This window comes from Molossus molossus, unplaced genomic scaffold (assembly GCF_014108415.1).
Source record: "Molossus molossus isolate mMolMol1 unplaced genomic scaffold, mMolMol1.p scaffold_m16_p_31, whole genome shotgun sequence".
In the NCBI taxonomy this organism is placed as follows: domain Eukaryota; kingdom Metazoa; phylum Chordata; class Mammalia; order Chiroptera; family Molossidae; genus Molossus; species Molossus molossus.
In genome coordinates, this window is record NW_023425368.1 from 537,312 (window position 1) to 560,276 (window position 22,965).

A 22,965-nucleotide genomic window follows, 5' to 3' on the forward strand; every position below is an offset into this window, starting at 1 on the left:
GGAGGGAGGGAGAGGGAGAGAGACAGAAAGACTTCAATTGGTTGCTTTAGGAAGGACCCCGACTAGGGCTGGGATGGAACCTGTAACCCATGCACCTGCCCTTGACCTTGACCAGAATGGATCCCACCACTCTAATCGCTGAACCGAACAGGCCAGAGCAAGGACTATTTTTTAAAATATGTTTTTATTGATTTTCCAGAGAGAGAGAGGAAGGGAGAGACAGACAGAAACATGGATGAGAGAGAAATTCACTGGCTGTCACCTGAACGATCCCCACGTGGGGGATTTAGCCCCCAACCGTGACCGGACCGGAAATCGAGCTGGGACGTCCCCGTCCATGGGCGGAGACTTAGTTCACCCCGTTGCCTATCACTTTCGGAACCAGCAATCGGCTGATCAGACGCGAGTTCCACCGCGGCCGGCGCTCCCGGCTCCCGGCGCCGTGTCCGTTCATTGCGCGGCGAGCCATGCTGTGGGTGCTGGTGCTGCTGCTTCTGCTCCAGGCCCAGGTAAGGATGGTGCCCGGGGCGAGGGCGCCCGGAGGGCGATGCGTCCGTCCGGGGAAACCTAACGGTCCGGCCGGGAATGTCACCCCCCCCACTCCCCCGCCGGAGCTGCCCGGGGACAATGCGGGGACGCCGGAGCGACCGGAGCCGGGGTTCCTGGGGGCGTCCGCCCCTGCCCCGCTTACGCAGGCCCGGAGTCGCCCCGGCATTTTCCCGGAGGCGCCGGGAGTTGGGCGGGATCGCGGGAGGCCTCCGGGACTGGCACCAGGCGCCGGCCCTGACCCCTCTTCGGTCCTGTCGGCCCAGGGAGAGGCCGGGGCGCGGGAAGTTGGGCGCGAGCGCGGGAGGCCTCCGGGACTGGCACCAGGCGCCGGGCCCTGACCCCTCTTCGGTCCTGTCTGCCCAGGGAGACGGGCGCCGGGAGTTGGGTGCGAGCGCGGGAGGCCTCCGGGACTGGCACCAGGCGCCGGGCCCTGACCCCTCTGCGGTCCTGTCTGCCCAGGCCCCGCCCGGTCGGCTTTGCGCCGGCGCTGCAGCTGCCCGTGCGCCCGCGGGGTGCGCGCGCACCCTGATGGGCGACACGCAGACGCGGGGTGAGCCTGCGGTGGCGCCCCAGATTTTTTAGGGTAGCTGGACATTTAGCTAAGTTTCAGGCCTTACCTCCCCAGTCTAGCCACCGGCCCCCCCCCTCCCACCCCAGGACATCCTCCCCACCCCCACTTCCTGAAAAATCCCCGTAATGTTCTCTGCACTGGGGCAGGCCAGGCGGCAGGCGTTAGGCGGGAGGTGGGAGGCGGGAGGCGGGAGGCGGGGGGAGGGAGGGAGGCAGACTTGCTCTGCGCATGTCTCTGGGTGCAAGGGTGGGTCCTCCCAGGATGGGGTTGGGGGTCTCCCCCAAGCCAAAGAATCTGCAAGCCCAGAAACCCACATCTTCAGCAAAGGTGGAAAGATTTTTTTTGTGTTAATCCTCACCCAAGGATATTTTTCCACTGATTTTTGGTTTATCTCTTCCCTCCTCTCTACCCCACATTCCTCTGAAATTTGTCAGTCTGTTCCCTACTTCCATGACTTTGGATCTCTTGTGGTTAACAGCTTATTTTGTTCATTATGTTCCACAAATAAGTGAGATCATGTGATATTTGTCTTTCTCTGATTGGCTTGTTTCACTTAGCATAGTACTCTCCGTGTCCTTACATGTCGTCTCAAAGGATAAGAGATCTTTCTTTCTTACAGCTGCATAGTACTCCATTGTGTACATGTACCACAGCTTTTTTTATCCATTCCTCTACTGATGGACATTTGGGCTGTTTCCAGATCTTAGCTATTGTAAACAGTGCTGCTATGAACATGGGGGTACATATATTCTTTCTGATTGGTGTTTCAGGCTTCTTAGGGTATATTCCTAGAAGTGGATCACTGGGTCAAATGGCAGTTCCATTTTTTTTTTTTTTTTGTAGGTAACACCATAGTGTTTCCCATAGTGGCTACACCAGTCTGCATTCCCACCAGCAGTGCCCTAGAGTCCACTTTTCTCCACACCCTCACCAGCACTTGTTGTTTGATGATTTGTTGATGGCGGCCATTCTGACAGGTGTGGTGATACCTCATTGTTGTTTTAATTTGCATCTCTCTGATGATTAGAGATGATGAGCAGTTTTTCATCTGTCCCCTGGCCATTTGTATGTCTTGTTTGGAGAGGTGTCTATTCAGGTCCTCTGTCTGCGAATAATGACAGTGTCCCTTCCTCCTTTCCGGTTTGGATCCCTTTTCTGTTCTTCTTTTCTAATTGCTGTGGCTTTTCCACTGCTTTTTAGAGAGAGAGGAAGGCAGGGGGAAGGGAAGAGAAAGTAAGTGAGGCACATCCATTGGTTGCCTCCCCTGGACTGGACAAACCGGCCACCCAGGTTCATGCCCTTGACAAGAATCAGCCTGACACACTTGGGTGCAGGGGCTGGTGCTCTAACCGCTGAGCCCTCCAGCCAGGGCAAGATTCTTTTTTTTCTTTCTTTTTTTTTATCATTGTTTTTTCCTACTCTCTAGCAGGCACTCAGAAATGGTTTCATATGGATACTCTGTTTCACCATTTGCTGAACATTGCTAACATCTTTTCATCGCTTTCTTAGAGAGAGGGGGGGAGAGAGAGCGACGTCGACTGGCTGCCTCCTGCAGGCTGGCCCAGTGCACCACCTGAGCATGTGTCCTGGCTGGCTATCCCGCCTGCAGCCTCTTCCTGTGCACAGAGCTGTTCCAGCGACTCACCCCAGCAGCCTGAGCTTCCTGTTTCTCAAGCGCCATCGTTCTCATGGGGATATTGGCACAGCACTGGCCCGCAGCAAGCAGAGTGTTTCTCTCCCTCTGGCACCTCCCAGGTCCCAGTCAGGCCTCCCAGGCTGCACTCGGTTCCTCCCAACTTGCCCAGGAGCCCAGGGAAGCCCACGCCCGGCCACCCGAGGCACTGCCGAGTTCCCAGAAGGCAGTCTGCCGACTGCGTGGCCTTTCCCCTGAGACATGGCAGCGGCGCCCAGGGGCCTGTTTGGGGGGGGCAGAGCCTGCGTGGGCTGTGCTCCCTGGGCTACTTCAGGAGACCTGGCCCTCCTGCCTCTACCCAGCCCTCCAGCCTGGCGGTCAGCGGCTCCCTTCCTGGCACTGGTGCCCTGTGGCAAAGCCAGGCTGGGGATGCCTGCAGGGCCTCAAGTTGTACAGCTGGAATGTTTATCTACAGAACCTTTCCTTCCGGGCACCTGGGTGTGTCTCCACTCCCTCAGGGAAGGGCTTCAGAGTACTGTGCTCTCCCCCGGGCTCAGTGCCAGGAGATCCTCCCTCCCTGCACCTCCTGCATTCAGGCACCAGCCTGCCCGCCATGGCGAGGAGCACAGGCCTCTGCCCGGCACTCCTGGGCGGGCCCTGGCTTCCCAGGCCCCACCCCCCAGAGCCTTTCCAAGCAGGTGGCGGCCGCCTAGCCGGCCTGGCTTCCCACCGTCCCTCCTCCTACGTGGGAAGGAGGGCTTGCCCAGGGAGGCAGGCTGCCCACTTCTGGTGGGTGGCACATTATGGGTCACGTGAGTCCTTGGTGTCCCTCAAGCTCTCCAGGATTTCCTCACGGGCCGAGCTGGGCTCCACAACCTCCAGTGGGCGTGGGTGTCTGGTGGGCGGTTCTTGAGGGCTTTCCTAGCACAGCAGTGAAGGGGCTGGTGGGGAGCAGGCGCTGTGGGCACCAGCAGGGACACCCCGAGCTGGGGGAGCCTCTGGGATGGGGGTGTTGTGAGAGGTGGCCCATGGGTGGGAAAATGGGGAACCCTTGGTCATCTGCAAGGGAGTGACTGTAGGAGGTGAGTCGGGTACTCACGTCAGGTATGAAATTCACGGGGCCACCATAAGAACTCAAAGATAATATTTTGATGCATTATTTAAAAATGAAAAATCAATGCGGAATGCACGTTGGAAAACGTAGAGACCTTCTAAGTAAAGACAGAATTCAGCCCTGAACTTGGCCAGACTCTCCCTGGATTCACACCCCAGATCCCAAACCTGGTTTCAAAAAAACCTCATTCATGGCTCGGTTTAGCTCAGCGGTTGGAGCGTCAGCCCACGAACCAGAGTGGCTGGTTCGATTCCAGCCAAGGGCAGGTACCTCGGTTGCAGTTCACCCCTGGCCCAGGTCGTGCGGGAGGCAGCCAGTCGATGTGTCCCTCTCACATTGGTGCTTCTCTCTGTCCCTCCCTCCTGTAAGGTAGCCAGGCGCCGCCAGTGGGAGGTGGGAAGAAACCGAAGAGCCAAACAGCCAAATAAGCAGAAATCGGGCTTTATTGGGTACACTCCGGGCGGGTTCACAGACTCGGGGGGTCGAGTCCTGGAAGCCGCGCCCGATCCGATGCTGGGGTTTGTGATTTTATATCTGCGCCTATGGCAGCAGGAATTTGTTGTTAGGGTTAGGTCCTGCGGGGCTACCAGGGGGGCCCCTGGAATGTGAGTCTGTTGTCCCGGGGCAAACAGTTCCTGTAACAGTGGGAGTCTAGGATGTGTACGCCAGGTAACAGTTTGCCGGGAGTCAGTTTCCAGGCTATCAGACATTCCCGACTCTATGAGATAAATGCAAAAATATTCTTGAGTGAGAAGTTAAAAAACCTTTATTCACAAACGCCAGCGGCACTTTCCCGATTTGATTTTTAAAAAAAATATATTTGCCGTCCTGGCCGGTTGGGCTGAGCAGTTAGACCGTCGGTCCACAGACCAAAGAGTCGCGGATTCAATTCAGGTCCAGGGCACATACCTCCCTGTGGTCAGGTGCCCGGCCCTGGTTGGGGTCCTGCAGGAGGCAACCAGTCGATGTGTCTCTCTCACATCCATCTCTCCCCCCCCACACACACACACTCTATCTGAAGATAAATGGAAAAATATCTTCGAATGAGGATTTCCAAAAAATATCTGTATACGTAATTGCAGTACCTAGAATTTATCTTGATTCTGTCCTTGACCTGGGCCTGGAGGTCAGGGGTGCTGGAATGGGGTAGGTCCTGGGTGCCAGGGCGCCAACAGCCACGGAGCTGGGAGAAGCTGTGTCCCTCGACACTCACCTTCCTTCAGGGGGAGGAGTTGGAGCGGGAGCCTCCCCAAAAGCAGGAGAGCCTGGCGCGGGTGACTCATGGATGTTTCTCTCGCTCTCTCCCCAAAATAAAAAAAAACATTTTAACATAAAATGAAATCAAAGCGGGAGAAAAGCTGAGAGAATGGGCAGGGCTGGATGTGACTGACACAGTGACACCTCCTGGGGGCGTGGCAGGGGGAGGGCCCTGGAGCCAGCGGGTTGGGGCTCTGTCCTCCTTGGAGGGGGTGGAGGGGCCAGCCCAGAGTGCCCAGGGTCCTAGCGCCCCCTTGATCTGCCCCTGCCTGGCAGAAAAGCTGTCTTTCTCTGGGCTGAGATTCTTTTTTTTTTTCCCCACCAATTACTGTTTTTACCTCTGGTTAAATAAAAGGATAGAACAAAATTATTTTCTAGGGTCCCTTTTAATTCAAAGTACATTTTTTTGCTCCATGTTATAAAGTTCAACGTCAAGATTCTATCTTTAGACAGAATTCATTAAGTATAATGGAAGGATAAGCCACACTTTCTAATTGGATCTTAATGTTTTTTTAAATTAACTTATTTTTGTTACAGATGTTTCTCCTTTTGCCTCCACTGATATCCCCTCCCTGTCCCCACCTTCCCCTCCCTGTCCCCACCTTTGTTGTCCATGTCCATTGTTCATGCACACACGCATATAAGTTCTGTAGTTTATCTCCCCCCACCCCCTCTTCTGGGGATTGTCAGCCTGCACCCCATTTCGATGTCTCTGGGACTACCCCGTTCCTCAGATTGTTATGTTCATTATATTCCACAAATAAGTGAGATCATATGATATTTGTCTTTCTGTTTGGCTTGTTTCACTTAGGGTGATACTTTCCAGGTCCCTCCATGTCATCTCAAAGGATAAGAGATCTTTCTTTCTTACAGGTGCATAGTACTCCATTGTGTATATGTACCACAGCTTTTTTATCCATTTGCCTACTGATGGACACTTGGGCTGTTTCCAGATCTTAGCTATTGTAAATAGTGCTGCTACAAACATGGGGGTACATATATTTTTTCCGATCGGTGTTTCAGGCTTCTTAGGGTATATTCCTAGAAGTGGGATCACTGGGTCAAATAGAAGTTCAATTTTTAAGTTTTTGAGGTAACACCATAGTGTTTTCCATATTGGCTGCACCAGTCTGCATTCCCACCAGCAGTGTACTAGAGTCTCCTTTTCTCCACACCCTCACCAACACTTGTTTGATGATTTGTTGATGGCGGCCATTCTCACAGGTGTGAGGCGATACCTCATTGTTGTTTTAATTTGCATCTCTCTGATCATTAGTGATGTTGAGCATTTCTTCATATGTCTCTTAGTCATTTGTATGTCCTGTTTGGAGAGGTGTCTATTCAGCTCCTCTGCCCATTTTTTCTTGTTTTTTTTTTTATCCTCACTTGAGGACACCTTTCCATCCTTTGTTCAGGTAGAGTGGGAGGGAGAGAGAGGAACAGAGAGAGAGAGAAACATCGACGTGAAAGGGACACATCGAGTGGCTGCCACCCGCACGACCAACCAGGGCCAGGGACAAACTGCAACCGAGGCACGTGCCCTTAGCTGGAACCGAACCCGGGTCTCTCCAGACCACAGGCCAACGCTCTAACCGCTGAGCCAAACCAGCCAGGGCCCTCTGCCCATTTTTTAATTGGGTTCTTTGTCTTCCTTTTGTTGAGTTGTATGAGTACTCTATATATTTTGGAAATTAACCACTTATCTGATGTATCATTGGCAATGATGTTCTCCCATAGAGTGGGTTGCTTTTTTGTTTTGATGGTTGTTTCTTTTGCTGTGCAGAAGCTTTTGAATTTGATGTAGTCCCATGTGTTCATTTTCTCCTTTGTTTCCGTTGCCTTAGGTGATGTATCAGTGAAAATTCTGCTGCGTATAAATTTTGTTGCCTACATTTTCTTCTAGGATTTTTATGGATTCACGAGTCACATAAGTCTTTTGTCCATTTTGAGGTTATTCTTGTGTATGGTGTAAGCTGATGGTCTAGTTTCATTTTTTCTGCATGTAGCTGTCGAATTTTCCCAACGCCATTTATTAAAGAGGCTGTCTTTACTCCACTGTATGCTCTTGCCACCTTTGTCAAATATTAACTGAACATATTGCCTTGGGTTCATTTCTGGGTTCTGGGTTCTGTTCCACTGGTCTATATGCCTGTTCTTGTGCCAGTACCAGGCTGTTTTGATTACAGTGGCTTTGTAGTATAACCTGAAATCTGGTAATGTGATCCCTCCAACTTTGTTCTTGTTTTTCAAGATTGCTGTGGCTATTCGAGGTCTTTTTTGGTTCCATATGAACTTTTTTTTTTTTTTTTTTTATATCCTCACCCGAGGACATTTTTCCATTTTTTGTTCAGATAGAATGGGAGGGAGAGAGAGGAAGAGAGAGAGAGAGAGAGAGAAACATCGACGTGAAAGGGACACATCGAGTGGCTGCCACCCGCACGACCAACCAGGGCCGGGGACAAACTGCAACCGAGGTACATGCCCTTAGCGGGAATCAAACCAGGGTCTCTCCAGACCGCAGGCCGACGCTCTAACCGCTGAGCCAAACCGGCCAGGGCTCCATATGAACTTTTGAAGTATTTGTTCTAGTTCTGTGAAGTATGTTGTTGGTATTTTGATGGGGATTGCATGGAAACTATAGATCGCTTTGGGTAGTATGGACATTCTAATGATGTTGATTCTTCCAATCCATGAACAAGGTATGTGGTTCCACTTTTTAACATCTTCCTCTATTTCTTTTTTCAATGACCTTTAGTTTTCTGCGAAAAGGTTCTTTATTTCTTTGGTTAAGTTTATTCCTAGGTATCTTAATATTTTTGCTGTGATGGTAAATGGGATTCTTTTTTTAGTTTCTCTTTCTGTGAATTCATCATTGGTGTATGAGAACGCCGTAAATTTCTTTTCTTTTCTTTTCTTTTTTTTTAATTATCCTCACCTGAGGACATTTTTCCATTTTTTTGTTCAGGTAGAGTAGGAGGGAGAGAGAGGAACAGAGAGAGAGAGAAACATCGATGTGAAAGGGACACATCGAGTGGTTGCCACCCGCACAACCAACTAGGGCCGGGGACAAACTGCAACCGAGGTACATGCCCTTAGCGGGAACTGAACCCGGGTCTCTCCGGACCGCAGGCCAATGCTCCAACTGCTGAGCCAAACCGGCCAGGGCCATCAATTTCTTGATGTTAATTTTGAATCCTACTACTTTGCCAAATGCATTTATTAAGTCTAGTAAATTTTTGATGGAGTCTTGGGGTTTTCTACATATAGTATCAAGTCATCTGCGAATAATGACAGTTTCACTTCCTCCTTTCCCGTTTGGATCCCTGTTATTTTTTCCTCCTGTCTGATTGCTGGGCTAAGACGTCCAGAACTATGTTAAATAAGAGTGGTGAAAGTGGGCATCCTTGCCTTGTTCCTGTTCTAAAAGGGGGACTGAGATTTTTCCTGTTTGAAGGTTTTTCATGTTTAAAGGTCCGTGTTGCAAGAACCTCAGACTGAGAAAGTTCCTGTGGAAACTGTGGGAGTGATCAGGGCGGGGAGAACCTACACATGGCTCCGTAGCCTTTCTGGTGGTCGCCTTTGCTTGATGTGACTGTGAGCCCGATGAAACAATGCCTTCCAGGAAGCACACAATAAAGGAAACCAGCCCACCCTTCCCTCGCTCCCCGCAGATGACTCAGGGCGACATCTTCTCCGGGAACCTCGGGTTGGTCTCTAGGCTGCTTCCTGTCTTGGCAGCTGTGACCTTGGCTCGGTCTTGAGGTCAGAACCTCTGCCCAGGCTTTCTTTTCCTCCTCAACCTGACCGCGGCTGACATGTGACGAGTGATTTAACAGACTTGCCACTTGGACGGTCGGTGGTTTCTTAGAATAAATGCCAGGAGGGCGTTTTGGCCCACACGCCCCAGCGGGGGGCCATTCTCACTGCGCCCTCAGGAGACAGCTCGGGAGGCTGCGTGTCCGCTCCGGGTGTGTGCACTTTGATGACCGCTGGGATGGTGCTCGAGGATTCCCCACCGTGAGGTCCCCCCCAGCTCCCCAGGTGCCCTACAGGGTCAGGGACGTTGGTTCTTACCTGAGACCCTTCCTCCTGTGCTGTTTGCAGACGGTTTTCTTCTCGAAACCCAGCTACTGGGCTCTCGGGTGCGCGCCCTTCATTGTCCCAGGCGCCCTGAACCAGGAACGCTGTCCCCAGGGGTTTGCAGTGACGGGGGAAGGGATCTGGGGAAACGGAGTCAACAAAACAAGAGCCGGACGAGAAGGAAAGGACGGATCGAAGGGAAAGTATGATCGAGACGAAGCAGCGCCAGAGAAAAGGGTGGCGATGAGTCGGCCCAGGGCGGCCGTGCGCGGCCGGGGCCACGCCGTAGGGTCATCAGGCTGCAGGTGGAGGGACTGTCTAGCCGGGGGCGGTTTCTAAGAGCCAGGCCCGAGAGGAGAGACATGGGCCTGAGGGAGCAGCCCCGGTGGGGCGAGAGGGCCGCGGCAGGGCTGGCGGGCACCGTCCCGCAAGGGCGGCGGGGCTGCATTCGGACGAGAAGGCAGCGCAGGGCGGAGGGCAGGGCGGCTGCTGGGACGATGAACTGCGTTCCGGAGCAAAGGACTCAGGGCCTGGTCCCGGCCACGGCGGGCGGGTGCTGGTTCCGACCCTGCAGGCAGATGTGACATCCATGCAGGCCACCGGGCAGAGAAGAAAATGCCCCCACGGAACACTCACCCCATGTAGCACGTCCAAGGCACCGCGCTCTGAGAATGTTCCCAGGAGCTGCCCCCGCAGAGCGCACCCAGCGAGGGGCCCAGGGCTGTGCGGAGCACCGTCCCTGCGGAGGACACGCATACCCGTCCGGAGCAGAGGCCTGTGGGTAAAGCCCATCTCCTTTCCGATTGCAGGTTGTGACAACCCCGGTGACCAAGTGTCATGGAAATAAGTACGCGTTGGGTCGTCTCTGCTGTGACCTCTGCCCACCTGGTGAGTGTCAGGACATGTTCCTGAGCCTTCAGCAGAGCTGACCCGGGGGTGGGGTGCCCAGCTCCTTGATCAGAGCTGCAGGCCACACGGGGAGGGTGGAGCCTGGTGGGTGGGCCTCTCTTCCTCAGTTACCTCGGCCCACTGCCCACACCTCCTGTCCTCTGCACTGCCCTGGGGCTCTGTGAACAAGGGGTTTGTGTCCTCACTCAGCAGGGCTTGGTGGGTGGAAGTGGGGTACGTCCCCAGGCCAGATGCCCTCATTGACCCACCCCTGTCCGGGTAGTCGTGACAGACACCTGAGGGTGGGAACTCCTGGGGGGGGCGGGCACCGCCCGCATGCCCAGCAGAGCCACCGAGGCTCACTCCCTTGTTCAGATGGTTTGCATCGGCCCATAAACCAGCCGGGAACCAGGGTTCCACAGCCTGCTCTGCCCCCGTGCTGCAGGCCCCGCATGGCCAGTCCGTGCCAGGCAGCTGGGCCGGCTGTGCAGCCTGGCCAAGGCCACTGTCCCCACGTGCACCACCCACACACGGGCGGGTGTGCACAGGTCTTCAGGGAGCCCTGCCTTCAGGGCTCTATACTCTGATGGGCCAACCACACACCTGCTCCCATCACCGTCTGATCCCCCACGCACATGCCGCCTTTCAGCCAGAGCCTGAACCTTCCCGGGCCCCGGCTCAGGGACTGAGGCCCACACCCGGCCTCTCACGCTGCACACACACCAGCACACACACTGCACACATCTCCTCCTGCACACTCCGGGGCGTGCACGCCGCACAAGCCCTGAAGTAGCACGTTCAGGAACCCAGGCGCCACCGGTCCGACAGGCGGTCTGCGTGCTGGGCGGGTGTGCAGGCCCGTTGCTCTGGCGGCGAGCGGCCCTCGCACGGTCAGGCGCTGGGCCGGGCGGGCACCTGTGCCCCCGTGTGTGCGGGCCGGAGGTCCGCGTGGGGTGGAATCCCCAGCATCTGCAGGGTCTCAGGGGGGCTCCAGTGCCCACTCTACACCCCTCCTTCCGGAGGTGCAGGGTTTCTGTAAAAGCCGAGAGTGAGTCAGGTCCCAGGTTGGGACACGTAGCCGGGCATCAGTCCAGAACGTTCCCAGGAGGCAGGGGTTGGTACTGCGCATGGGACTGGCCACCAGGTGTTGGGGGACCTCCTCCCGCAAAGGCCTCAGGGACCAGGGCGGGTCTGTGCCCTGGGCCCCTCCTCCCCTCTGTCCCCTCCTCCCACAGGCCACCATGTCAGTGCCGACTGTACCGAGAGCCAGGCCACACGGTGCAGTCCGTGCCCGCCCGGCACCTTCATGGCTCATCACAACCACGACACCCAGTGCCAGACCTGTGCCAAATGCAGGGACGGTAAGTGGGCTGCAGCAGGGGGGGGGGGTTGTTCTCGGGTTTCAACGCGGCCCCCCTGGACCTGGCTTGTAGGAGTCACCCCAAAGGCGATCGCGCCAGGTGAGGGGGCGGCGGATGCTGGGGTGCGCTCACAGACGCGAGTTCACCAAGTGTCACAAGTGAAGCCACGCAGCGGAGGGAATGGCCAAGACACAGCCACACGCACAACGTGGTCCAGGACACGCAGGGGCGCCTAAAAGACAGCACTGACACCCCGCCGCTGCGGCTCAGGGGTGGAGCGTGGATCCTACACCAAGAGGTCACTGGTTCGATTCCTGTCAGGGCACATGCCCAGGTTGTGGCCAGATCCCCAGGGGGGGCGTGCAGGAGGCGGCCAATGGATGTTCTCTCTCATCGATGTTTCTGTCTCTCTCCCTCTCCCTTCCTCTCTCTGTAAAAAAAATCAAAAAAGAAAAAATGTTAAAAAATTTTTTCTTAAAAAAAGAACAAACAAACAAAAAAAGGCACTAAGAAGGTTTTTAAAATGCAAGAGTAGCCCTGGCCAGTTTGGCTCAGCGGTTAGAGCGTCGGCCTGCGGTCCGGAGAGACCCGGGTTCGGTTCCCGCTAAGGGCACGTACCTTGGTTGCAGTTTGTCCCCGGCCCTGGTTGGTCGTGCGGGTGGCAGCCACTCGATGTGTCCCTTTCACATCGATGTTTCTCTCTTTTTCTCTTCCTCTCTCTCCCTCCCACTCTATCTGAACAAAAAACCAAAAAATGTCCTCACCCAAGGATAAAAAATAATAATAATGATAATAATGATGATGATAATGATAATGATAATGATAATGAATGCAAGGGGAGAGAGACACAGACATCGCAGGGAGGAAGGCCTGTCAGTGACCCCGGAGCACACGGCCCCGCGGGCTGGAGACAGGTGACATCCGCGCAGCCTGCGTCCAAGCTGGTGGCCGTGGGCGAGGGCCAGTGAGGATCCTAAACCCACGGGACAAGTGTTACCAGGCCCAGCACTTTGAGAACCCGTGGCTCAGTTAGGGAAGATCAAACCTGCCCCCCATCGCGGCCCCAGTCTAGACCTGGGGGGCTCTGCCCCGGGTGAGCTCCGCGCCGGGGACAGTGTGCAGTGGCCCCAGGAGCCGCCCGTGCCCACGCACAGAAGTGGGAGAAGCACCATGTGACTGCTCGGTGCCCCAGGGAGACAGCGGGACGGGACCCAGCACAGGGGTGAGCCGAGAGCCAGCCCGGAGCCGTGCCCGGCAGGGCTGGTCAAGGGGGAGCTCAGACAGCCGGCTCGGGTGGGTCCGGGCCTCAGGCCGGGGCTGCAGCCCCACCCGACTTGTGTTTCTGTCTCAGGTCAGTTCATGGTTCTCTCCGTGTGCTAGAGGAAGGGGGCTGCCGGGCGGAGGGATCTGAAAACCCGCCCCCTGTAAAGCTGAGAGCTGGGGGCTTCAGGGCCCACCATCGGAGGCCGTCGGGGGGGCTGCGGGGTGTCCACTGTGACTGTGGAGGCGCCTGGGGTTCTCTGGGTCCCGTTCTCTGGTGGGTGACTTGTGTGGAGCACAGAGTGGTGTTGAGCTTCCTTGAGGGGGCAAAGAAGAAAAGAATAATTCGGGGGTATTTCCTCCCTAGGTGCTAGGTCACCCTCTGGCCCCTCCACAGACACCCCAGATTTTGAGGTTACCCACTAGCTTCTCCAAAGTCACCCTTGATTTCAGGGTCACCCTCTGGCCTCTCTTCAGACACCCCAGTTAGCAGGAAGGGTGTTTGGCTGTTACCTCGTCACCTGTAGATGTCAGAAGGGAAAGGGCCTGTGACTGAGCCGCCCCATGGGGCCAGTGTGGGTGGGGACGGAGACCCGGCCCGGGTGATGGACCCCCGCCTTCCCTCAAACAGATCAGGAGGTGGTGAAGAACTGCACCCCGACAAGTGACCAGCAATGCCAATGCAAGACCGGACAGTACTACTGCGACACTGAGAACTGCCCGGAGAGGTGCTATCCCTGTACCAGGTACCGGCTTCGGGGGTCCCCGCTCGCCCCCCCAGTGCTCGCTGGCTCTGGGTCACGGACGGAGCTGCCCCTCAGTTTCCTTATCTGCAACATGGTAGCACCGGCCACGTGCAGGCACCTTGAAGATTAGGTCAAACACATGGCCTGGCTGCCCCACCTGCGGCCGCCCTAGGGGCCCTGCTCCGTTTGCCCGCCGAGGCTCAGACCCACCACGGCTGAGCCCGCTGCGGTCTGCAGGTGGAGCCCGGGCCCGGGAGGGCGGGCGCACTGGGGCCACAGTGCCGGAGGAGGGGCGCTCTGGGCAGGGGGAGCAGGCCGCACGGCCCGGGACCGCCGATGGCCACTGTCCCCGAGGGAGTGTCCTGAGTTCTGCTGTCACAGCATCGCGACTGGCTGCTTTAACAACAGCAGGAGTGTCTTTCCTTGTAGCTCTGCGGGCCAGGAGTCCACGCTCGGGGTGTCGGCAGGGCCAGGCCCCTGCGAAAGCTCTGGGGAGGATCCTTCCTGCCTCCGCAGCTGTGGGTGGCGCCGGCGCTCCTTGGGGTGTAGACGCACTTGGCTTGCTGCGACCTCTGCCTTCACCTCTGCCTTCACGTCTTCCTGTGTCTGATCCTCTCTGCGTACGGTTTCCTCTTATGAGCACGGTGGTCGTTGGTTAAGTCCTGCCCCACTCCAGTGTGACCTCACCTTACTGCCATTATACCCACAAAGACCCTGTTTCCAAAAATCATTCTGAGGGTCCCGGTGGGCATGGATTTGGGGGGACCTTCTGGGGAGACAGTGGTAAAGCCACTTGCAAAATAGCTCACTTCTGTGAGGTGCCTTGCTGGCCCTTCAGCACAACTCAGACCATGTTGAACTGTCTGTTCTGTACCTGACAAGTCCAAAGTACGGCTGCCTGCAGGTCAGGCTTGATCAGGGCTCTGCTTCTCTCAATGTGCTTGCCTGTCTCTGTTTCCACGGCTTCACCTTCGGGCTGACGTCCCTGTGAGTGGGGTGTGGCCCCAGCAGGTCCAGTCCTCAAGCCACACACAGCTTTTTCCAGGAACAGAGAGGGTGTCCCTTCCCCACATATCAGAATCCCCACCTTCGCGCTCACGGAGCCCGCTGGGGCCCGAGCACCTGGAAAGGCCTGGCTGCGGGCCCTCCTAGGAAGGGGAAGTAATGCCCGCAATGTCCTCACTCCTTCCTCTCAGGTGTCCCGGCGTCACCCGCCACCCATGCACTGCCACACGGGACACTGTCTGTGCCACGGAACCCAGCCCAGCGCCAGGTGAGCGCGGATCCCACCTCCCCCGGCTGGGGCGGCGCCCCGACCCCAGGGCGGCCTTCCCGCTCTGTGGTGCTGCTGTCTGTCTGTCGGGATGGCCCGCTGCTGCTGGGAGAGCCGGACAGACGGCGCGCTTGGCTGTCAGCCAGCACCGCAGTCCACAGAGCCGCGTTCACACCAAATTCGTGGGGACTGCTTGTGCCTCTCCTTCCTCGCTCCCCACGTTGGGGCTCTGGGGGCCAGGCTCAGCCTCCTGGGTGACGGGGTTGCTCCTAGGAGTGTCCTGCCTCTCCTTCCAGGATCGCAGTGGGGAGGGAGGGCGGGTCCCCTCCTTTGGTGCCCACCGGTCCCATTTCCTCTGTCTCTGCCACGTTGTCCCGGATGCTGGGCCAGGTCCCGGCCCTTGTGGAATCTCACATGTGACTGACATGGGGACCTGAGGGGGGCCCGTGCCAGGGATGGAAAGGACGCCCAGACCATTTGGACTCTCGTGTGAAGTCTGTGCAAGCATGGTGCCCATTTATTTAGATTTTATGTATCGATTTTAGCAAGAGAGAGAAACACCGATTTGCTGTTCCACTTATTTGTGCATTTTTTCTTTATTGATTTTTTTTTCCTTTAGAGAGAGATGAAGGGAGAGGGAGAGATAGAAACATCGAGGAGAGAGAACATCGACTGGCCGCCTCCCGCATGCCCCCCTGTGGGGTTCGGGCCCACAACCTGGGCACCTGCCCTGACCAGGAATTGAGCCAGTGACCTCTTGGTGCAGGGTCGACGCTCTGCCCCTGTGCCACACCGCCGGGCTGTTTATGCATTCTTTGTTCGGTTCCCGTGCGCCCCAGTACGCAGCCAGGGCTCATGCCTTTTTTTTTTTTTTTTATCCTCACCCGAGGACATTTTTTTTTTGTTCAGGTAGAGTGGGAGGGAGAGAGAGAGAGAGAGAGAGAGAGAAACATCGATGTGAAAGGGACACATCGAGTGGCTGCCACCTGCACTACCGACCAGGGCCGGGGACAAACTGCAACCGAGGTACGTGCCCTTAGCAGGTACCGAACCCGGGTCTCTCCGGACCGCAGGCCGACGCTCTAACCGCTGAGCAAAACCGGCCAGGGCTCATGCCTTTTTTTTTTAACGAGATGAATAGCAGGCATCGGGGATTTTTAGTGAAACTATTCTGTACGGTAGTGTGATGGTGGACACGTCTGTTTTATATAATGATACGCAGAAAGGGAGGGGGAGGGAAACATCCACGTGAGAGAGACGCATCGATCGGTTCACCCCACACGACCCCACCGGGCTGCGGTCAAGCCCACCGAGGGGCGTGTCCTCGAACAGGAATCCAACCTACAACTCTGGGCTCTGACCACTGGGCCACACCAGCCAGGACTCAGTCCCATTTTTATTTTTTTTATTTCAGGGGAAGGAGAAATAAGGGTGGGTGAGGTGGGTAAGGGAAGGAAGGATAGAGGGAGCGGCCCTGCTGCCCCCTGAGGAGGGGGGCTGGGTGGGGTAGGAGGTTAGAGAAGAAGGGGAAAGGGACTGGGGTGGGGGAAAGGGAAAGATGCACACACTGGCCCACGCACCGCACGCACTCAGTCCCATTTTTATATAAGGTGTTATATTTGTATCAGGTTGCTTGCAGTTTGTAACAATTTATAAACATTGGTAACTATGTATAAACTCTGGATGCAGGCGCTTAGTTCCCCCTGTGTCCCCTCCCGTGGGCAGGGGCCTTGGTAACCGTTGGAGGGGTGGCTTGGTGGACTGAGGTCGTGCGTAGCAGCAGGGCCGGGCCGTGACGCTGTCCCACCTGGCGGTGCTGTCTGAGCCCGAGGGAGGAACGTCGCCCATCCCGGGAAGATCCCGCGCTCTGCCGGCAGCTGTCTCTCCGGTCGGCACAGGCCCCGGACCCGGGCTTCACGGTGCAGCAGGGTCCTGTTCCGTGTGCTGTCTCATCCACACTGCGGCCGGCGCATGTAGGGGACACGGCCCTTCCCGCTCTCGGGGCCCGTGGGGCGTGACCCAGCACCCGTGTGTCCTTAGCCCTGCCCCTTGTGTATCTCTGCATTGTCGGGGCTCCCCTTGGACTTTGGGGTGTCCTTTTGCGGTTCAGAATTGGCTTGTTGATTTTCATAAAAAACACCCTGACTGGAGCCCTGGCCAATGTGGCTCAATGGTCAGAGTGTTGGCAACGAGCCCAGAGGGTCCTGGCTTTGATTCCCGGTCAAGGGCATGCACCTGGGTTGCAGGTTCGATCCCCTGGCCCTGGTCAGGGTGTGTGTGGGAGGCAATGAATTGGTGTGTCCCTTTCACGTCAATGTTTCTCCGCCCCCCCCTCCACTCTCTATAAAAATCAAAGGAAAAAATATGCTCAAGTGACGATTAGCAGCCACTAAACGTTGATTCCAGAAGACAGAAACACTGAAAGGATATTTTATGCCAAAAACATAAGAGATGAGTGAGGCCCGATGAGAGACGGAAGGAAAAGCCGTCAGAGGGACCAGAGCACCGTGCGGAAGGGCCTCTGGGGGCTCCTCACTCCCGCGTGGGTGGCCGAGTGTCCACAGGCCTGGTGACCTCCCCGCACCTGTGTCTGTGTCTAGGCTCCTGTTGGGGCTGTCACGTCAGCAGGGTGAGACTAGGTCTCCCCAGTGTCTCAGCGAACTGCCCCTGGGGTGGCCCCTGCCCTGTCCCTTGGCCACCGTGGCCAGGCCATGCTGCAGTCAGGGCTGTCATCTCCCTCTTCCTGACCTTCTGGCTTGACCTCCTGCTGGCCCAGGAGTCAGTGACCACTCACAGCAAAGCCCCATCTGAGACACCAGGCCCTTCGCCCCTCGAACGGGGACGGGTCTGCGGCCCTTCGGGCTGGGATGGCGGAGCCCGTCCTGCCCCGACCTGGAGGGCTGGGGCCCGGAGCTGGGCGGCTGTCTCGCTCCGAGCTAGCGCTTCTGTTCTGTAGCGTGTCCTTCGGGCGGGGGACGTGTGCACCCGGCCACAGCGCCCTGTTTGCCCCTCCCAGGAAACCTGACCAGAAATCCAGTCACCACTGACAGTGGTCTCGTTGTAGGGATCCCCTGGTACTACATGGTCATCATCATCGTTTTTGTCACCTTCGTCGTCGGCTTCTGCCTCTTTATCGCCTACTACTTTAGAAAACGAGGTAAAGAGGAGGCGGAGCTACCCCGGGGACAGAGGATCGACAGCCACAGGACTCTGATGCGGGGACGGGCACCCAGAGGTTCCGGGCCGGGCGTTGCTCATGTAAAAGGCAGCTGATTCACTGTCTGCTGGGGCCTCTGAGCTGCTGCCCGGGCCGGGGCCATGGCCGCGTGCCCCTGACCAGGCGCAGCTGGCTGCAGACGGGCATCCGGGCGCCCTTGGCGGGAGGCAGGGAGACCCCCGCTGTCCCAGCAGGGGTGCTGGGGGGTGAGTGCCCCGAGGAAGCTCACCTCCCCTGTGTTCACAGGTGTGCAGCTTATCCGGGAGGTGGTCCGTTGCTTTAAAAGTAAGTACACTTTCTTTGCGGTGAGTGCAAGGCCGGGGCCTCCAGACCCCCGTCCAGAACCATCCACTATGGCCGTGTGCCCTGTGAGGGCGGCACACGCTGAGGAGCATGTCTGGTGACGCGTGCAGAAGTCACAGACTGCGCGTACACCTGGAGCGGGCGCCGACTGCACACCTGGGCTGCACGCCTGTGCGACGTGTGACCACAGCAGAGGCGCACTCGAACCCAGCACGAGGGCCATGGTGCGGGCCACGGACGGGGCGGGCGCGAGGTCTGAGGCTGCTGCCCGTGGAGCACGGCTGTCCCTCCGGTGCCTCCCCTGGAGAGAGGACACTAAGAGCAGCGATGGAAAGGACCGTGTGGTGGCTCCTGACCGGCCACCCAGTGGTTCCGTAGGCTCCGGGCTGCGTCCCTGGGCCCCTGTGCTGCTCCGCCTCTGAGGGCCCAGCAGGAGGTCTGTGCTCCGGCTTCGCCAGAGATACATTGTTGCCCTGACAGGGCCCGTCGCTAGGAGATAGGGGTTCCCAGCTCCGTTATAATCTGATGGGACCACGGTGGTGTGTGGCCCGCCTGTGGTTGACCAAACTGTCATTACCTGGTGCATGGCTGCATTTTCATTTCCTTTTCTACGTTTTGCTTTTCAGCCAGGTCGGGGGAGCCAGGCAGCCATGTCCGTGTAAGTATCAGCCCTGGACGTTCCCAGTGGTGGCATCGGGCCTGGAGGGCAGTGCAGACAACCGAGGGTGGGTGCAAGGCAGCTCAGGCCCCCTGCGTGCGCAGCTCAGCTTTTGGGGTGGCGTCTGCGTCCCTTCCCAGCGCCCCCATGTCTGTGCTGGAAACAGAGCCATCTGGCTGGTCCGGGCCCCTGAGCGGAAGCAGCTCAGAGAGGCAGAGGCTTGTACGCCTTTCCCGGGGCTGCCGGGCCAGACCCGGACATGACGCCTGAACGTAGGAACTCACCGCCCGGCCGGCGTGGGCCAGTGGTTCAGCGTCGACCCTGCACCAAGAGGTCGCCAGTTCGATTCCCGGTCAGGGCACATGCCCAGGTTGTGGCCCGATCCCCAGTGGGGGGCGTGCAGGAGGCGGCCAGTCGATGTTCTGGACCATCGATGTTTCCATCTCTCTCTCCCTCTCCCTTCCTCTCTCTAAAATCAATGAAGGAAAAACAAATAGGACTATTGCCTCCCAGATCTGGAGGGCAGACGTCCAAATCCCAGTGGCGGCAGGGGTGGCTTCCTCTGAGGTCCTGGGGTGCTCCTCCCGGCCCTCCTGGCTGCTCCTGGAGGTGCCCGTGGCTGTGGGTGCCTCCCTCCCTGCCTCCATCCTCGCTCGGCCCCTCCCCAGGGTCTGTTTCTCCGAGTGGCTCCTTCTGAGGCTGCCCAGGAGCCCCTGGGTGTCGGCCCATTTTCACGCAGGGTGGAGGGCCCCGTCCGCAAAGCCCCTACTTCAATGAGGCCCCATTCTCAGGTCTCGGGGGTTAGGACGGGGACATGTATTCCCGGGGTCACCATTCAGTCCACATCAGACTTGTCCTGAGATCCCCCAAGCAGTTGGAGACAGAGCTGGGACCTGACCCCAGGCAGTATTTTTCTTCAAACTGCACGGCCCGGGCTGACCTATCAGACAACCTGGCATTTTGCCCCCAAAAGCGGCTTGGGCAGGGCTGTGCGGTGGACTCGTGTCACCAAAAGGAATGACTTTGTCCTTTAGTCACGGGAGAGCGTCCAGCCCAACGAGGACCCTGACAGCGGCCCACCAGCCCCCGGCGTGGAGACCACACCACTGATGGAGGAGGGGGGCTCCGCCTTGGCTCCTGGGGCGCGGCCCTGCCCGGGGCCCTCTGACGACCCTGGGGAGGCAGTGGAGCCGATGGTGGTGTCCAGAGGAAGCAAGACGACCCCACAGCTGGCGCCGCGGGCTTTTCCGATGCCCACAGGTCCCTGAGCTGGGCCTCCCTTCGTCGCCTGGAGTAGGTACGCAGGGCCTTGCACTTGTCCAGCGTTTTCTGAGTTCACGGCTCTGCCCGGTGCCACCGTGTGGTGTCGTCAATCCCTTCCCCCCTTCCTGGGCCGACCCAACAGCACCACAGAATTCAAACCTTCCAGTCCCCAACCCAACCTGTTGTCCCAGGGGACTGCGACTCCCTGGTGCCACCGAGACCAGGACGGTGGGGTGTGTGCCCTGTTGTCGCTTCAGGGAGACCAGGCGTGTCTTCTGCCTGATTCTCCGAGGGCTCACAGCCAGAATCACACGCTCAAGCCCAGGCCCGTGGGAGCCGGGGCGGTGTGGGCCGGGCAGGGCGCGGGTCCCGGTCCCTGCGGGCTGGTGTGAGTGCGGTCCTCGTCCTTTGCCATCCCTGCTCGGAGGCTGAGCCCCAGGACAGAGAGGCAGCCGCGCCCCCTGGAACACCCCACATCCTCCTTGGGAGGACGGGCCCAGGGCGCCGTCTCCGTACCGTGGCCGACGGGTTCAGCCTGTCTGGCGTCCAGTATGTGCTCTGGTTTCCTAGACTAGAAACTTCTGTCTTTTCACAAGCCTTCTACAGACACGTGTCCCTGCCCTTACTGTCGTCCACGGGGGACACGTCAGCCCTGGGTGACATCATTCACTGTTATACCCCTCCTGGGGTTGGGGAGCAGGAACCTGGGTCTGGGAAACAGTCAGGGGGCCACACTCAGAGAAGCGGGGCCCGGGACGCCAGCCCTCTGGGGCAGGGACCGTGGGGCAGCGCTGTGGCGCCCCAGGCTCAGGTGGGCGGGCTGTGCGCTGTCTGACACCCCTGGGAGGACGGGGGTGACTCCCCCCGGTCACATCCAGACAGTGGTCATGGAGGCCACCTGCCCCCCGGCCCCTCCCACACAGCCACACAGCCACACCGCTGTCTTCTCCTCCATCAACGTTCGTCTCTTCTCTCTGCAGGAATATAAACAAAAGTATTTTTTGAAGGACGTGTCCTATGATGGTAAGTCTTCTGAATTCTTCGTGTATAGCGAGTGTCCAGGTCCGATGTCTTTACTGCTAGGAAGGGGGTTGGGCTACCCACAGGAAGCTCGGGGGACTTTCCGGGGACCTCAGACTTACTTCCTCGCATTCACTGGTGACTTCAGGGAACGCGGGCCTTTGCTCGCGATGAGGGAAGGCTTCGCTTCAGACTGCTCGTGATTTTAAGTAAGGATGGACGTGGCGAGGGACGTGTGTCTCTGTCGCCCGTGACCGCGGGTCCCCTATTGGCAGTGATGCTCTCTCTGGGGCCGAGGCAGGACTGAAGTGAGCACGTGCTGCCTACGGGGGGCTTTGTAATCTCCTCCTCCTAACAGCTGGGGGACACCACCCCACTTAAGACTCAAGAGCCAGACAGTCCTCTTCAGAACTGCCCCAGGTCTCAGATCCTCGACAAGGCTCCTCTGGCGGCAGCCTCCTCTGTCCTGCCGGCCTCTCAGCCTCTCTGGTGTCGTTGCAGAGGAAGGTCAGGGCCAGCCTCCGCGGACCCTTCTCCCCCCGGGGCATCGACCCCCCGGACCCTAGCCTCTTCTGCCAGGCTTCTTGGCTCCAGTAGGAATGAGCTAAGGCTGGGCAAGGACCACGCCAGGCCGTGGCCGCCCACGGTCTCCTGGCCCCGCAGCCGGGCCCCTTCTTCGAGGTCAGCTGGGGTGGGCCCGGGCCGCGTGCCCCGGGCATGCTGTGCCAGCTGGCTCCAGGCCCCCAGAGGCAGCAGCAGTGACCGCGGTCGCGATGTGTACCTGGGAGGTCTCAGCCACGTCTCCCTCCCTGGTTTTCTCTCGTCAGCCATCAATACGCTCTATCATGAATTCAGACAGAAGCTTCCAGAACACGATTGGAAGATATACATGAACTTTGTCGGCACTGAGGAAAACGGCGCTGAGGTCTGTGATCATGACAACCCGGGGACTCTGACGGAACCGCATCATCAGATAACTGTCTGCTTGAAGGAGGATACGGGAAGGGATGTGTTCCGACTCATGGCCGTCTTCCACCAAAGGGGATTACATGAGCCTTTGCAAAATATTATAAACATGTTGATTGCGGCAAATATCATAGGTAGTCGCGCAGAGACCCCGAACTAGAATAAAGGTTTTCATCATCCCTGGTGACGTCATGCAGTGTCCTAACGGGAGGGTCGGAGCTGCTTGTTTTTTATCCCGACTCGAGGACATTTTTCAATATTTTGTTCAGATAGAGTGGGCGGAAGAGAGAGAGACAAACATCGACGTGAAAGGGACACATGGAGTGGTTGCCACCCACACGACCCAACCAGGGCCGGGGACAAACTGCAACCGAGGTACATGCCCTTAGCGGGATCCGAACCCGGGTCTCTCTGGACCGTGGGCCGACGCTCTAACCGCTGAGCCAAAGCGCCAGGGCTAGGAGCTTCTTTCCAGGTGCGTCCCATGGGCGTCTTCATGAGTCCCGGATGGGCCAGCCCCCCGTCTGGTCTGAGGAGAGTCCGTGTAAAGCTGCCCGTGGGGAGGTCACTGCAAGAGGCCTCTCTGCCCGGGCAGGACACGGCGGCACTGCCTGGCGCCCCGGCGGCTGCTCCTCGTGGGCTCCCCATTCGCTTTATTGGTTGTTTCTGCCCCGCCCGACTCTGATCTACGAGTTGCTGTGATGTCCCTGTGCCAGGCCCAGAGTGTGGCCTTAACTGGACATGGTGACAGTGACTGTCTGCCAGTGACAGACACCTTTTTAATTTCAAATTATTTTAAAATAATT

General features: G+C 57.7%; 1 protein-coding gene across 2 annotated transcripts; it reads left to right on the plus strand.

Moving 5' to 3' along the window:
• The first annotated feature begins 388 nt into the window (after nucleotides 1-388).
• LOC118643209 (tumor necrosis factor receptor superfamily member 26-like) lies at nucleotides 389-22,458 on the plus strand. Of its 2 annotated transcripts, none has more exons than XM_036281179.1 (11): nucleotides 389-509; nucleotides 10,014-10,092; nucleotides 11,328-11,453; nucleotides 13,345-13,459; nucleotides 14,656-14,732; nucleotides 17,749-17,889; nucleotides 18,196-18,234; nucleotides 18,879-18,910; nucleotides 19,945-20,207; nucleotides 21,154-21,196; nucleotides 22,021-22,458. In XM_036281179.1, exons 1-9 carry the CDS (start codon nucleotides 468-470, stop codon nucleotides 20,176-20,178), a joined length of 885 nt encoding a protein of 294 aa, XP_036137072.1. In that variant the 5' UTR covers nucleotides 389-467; the 3' UTR covers nucleotides 20,179-20,207; nucleotides 21,154-21,196; nucleotides 22,021-22,458. The 2 variants fall into 2 exon arrangements, with proteins under 2 accessions (XP_036137072.1, XP_036137073.1); XM_036281180.1 differs by having other exon boundaries at nucleotides 17,797-17,889.
• Nucleotides 22,459-22,965: the final 507 nt, after the last annotated feature.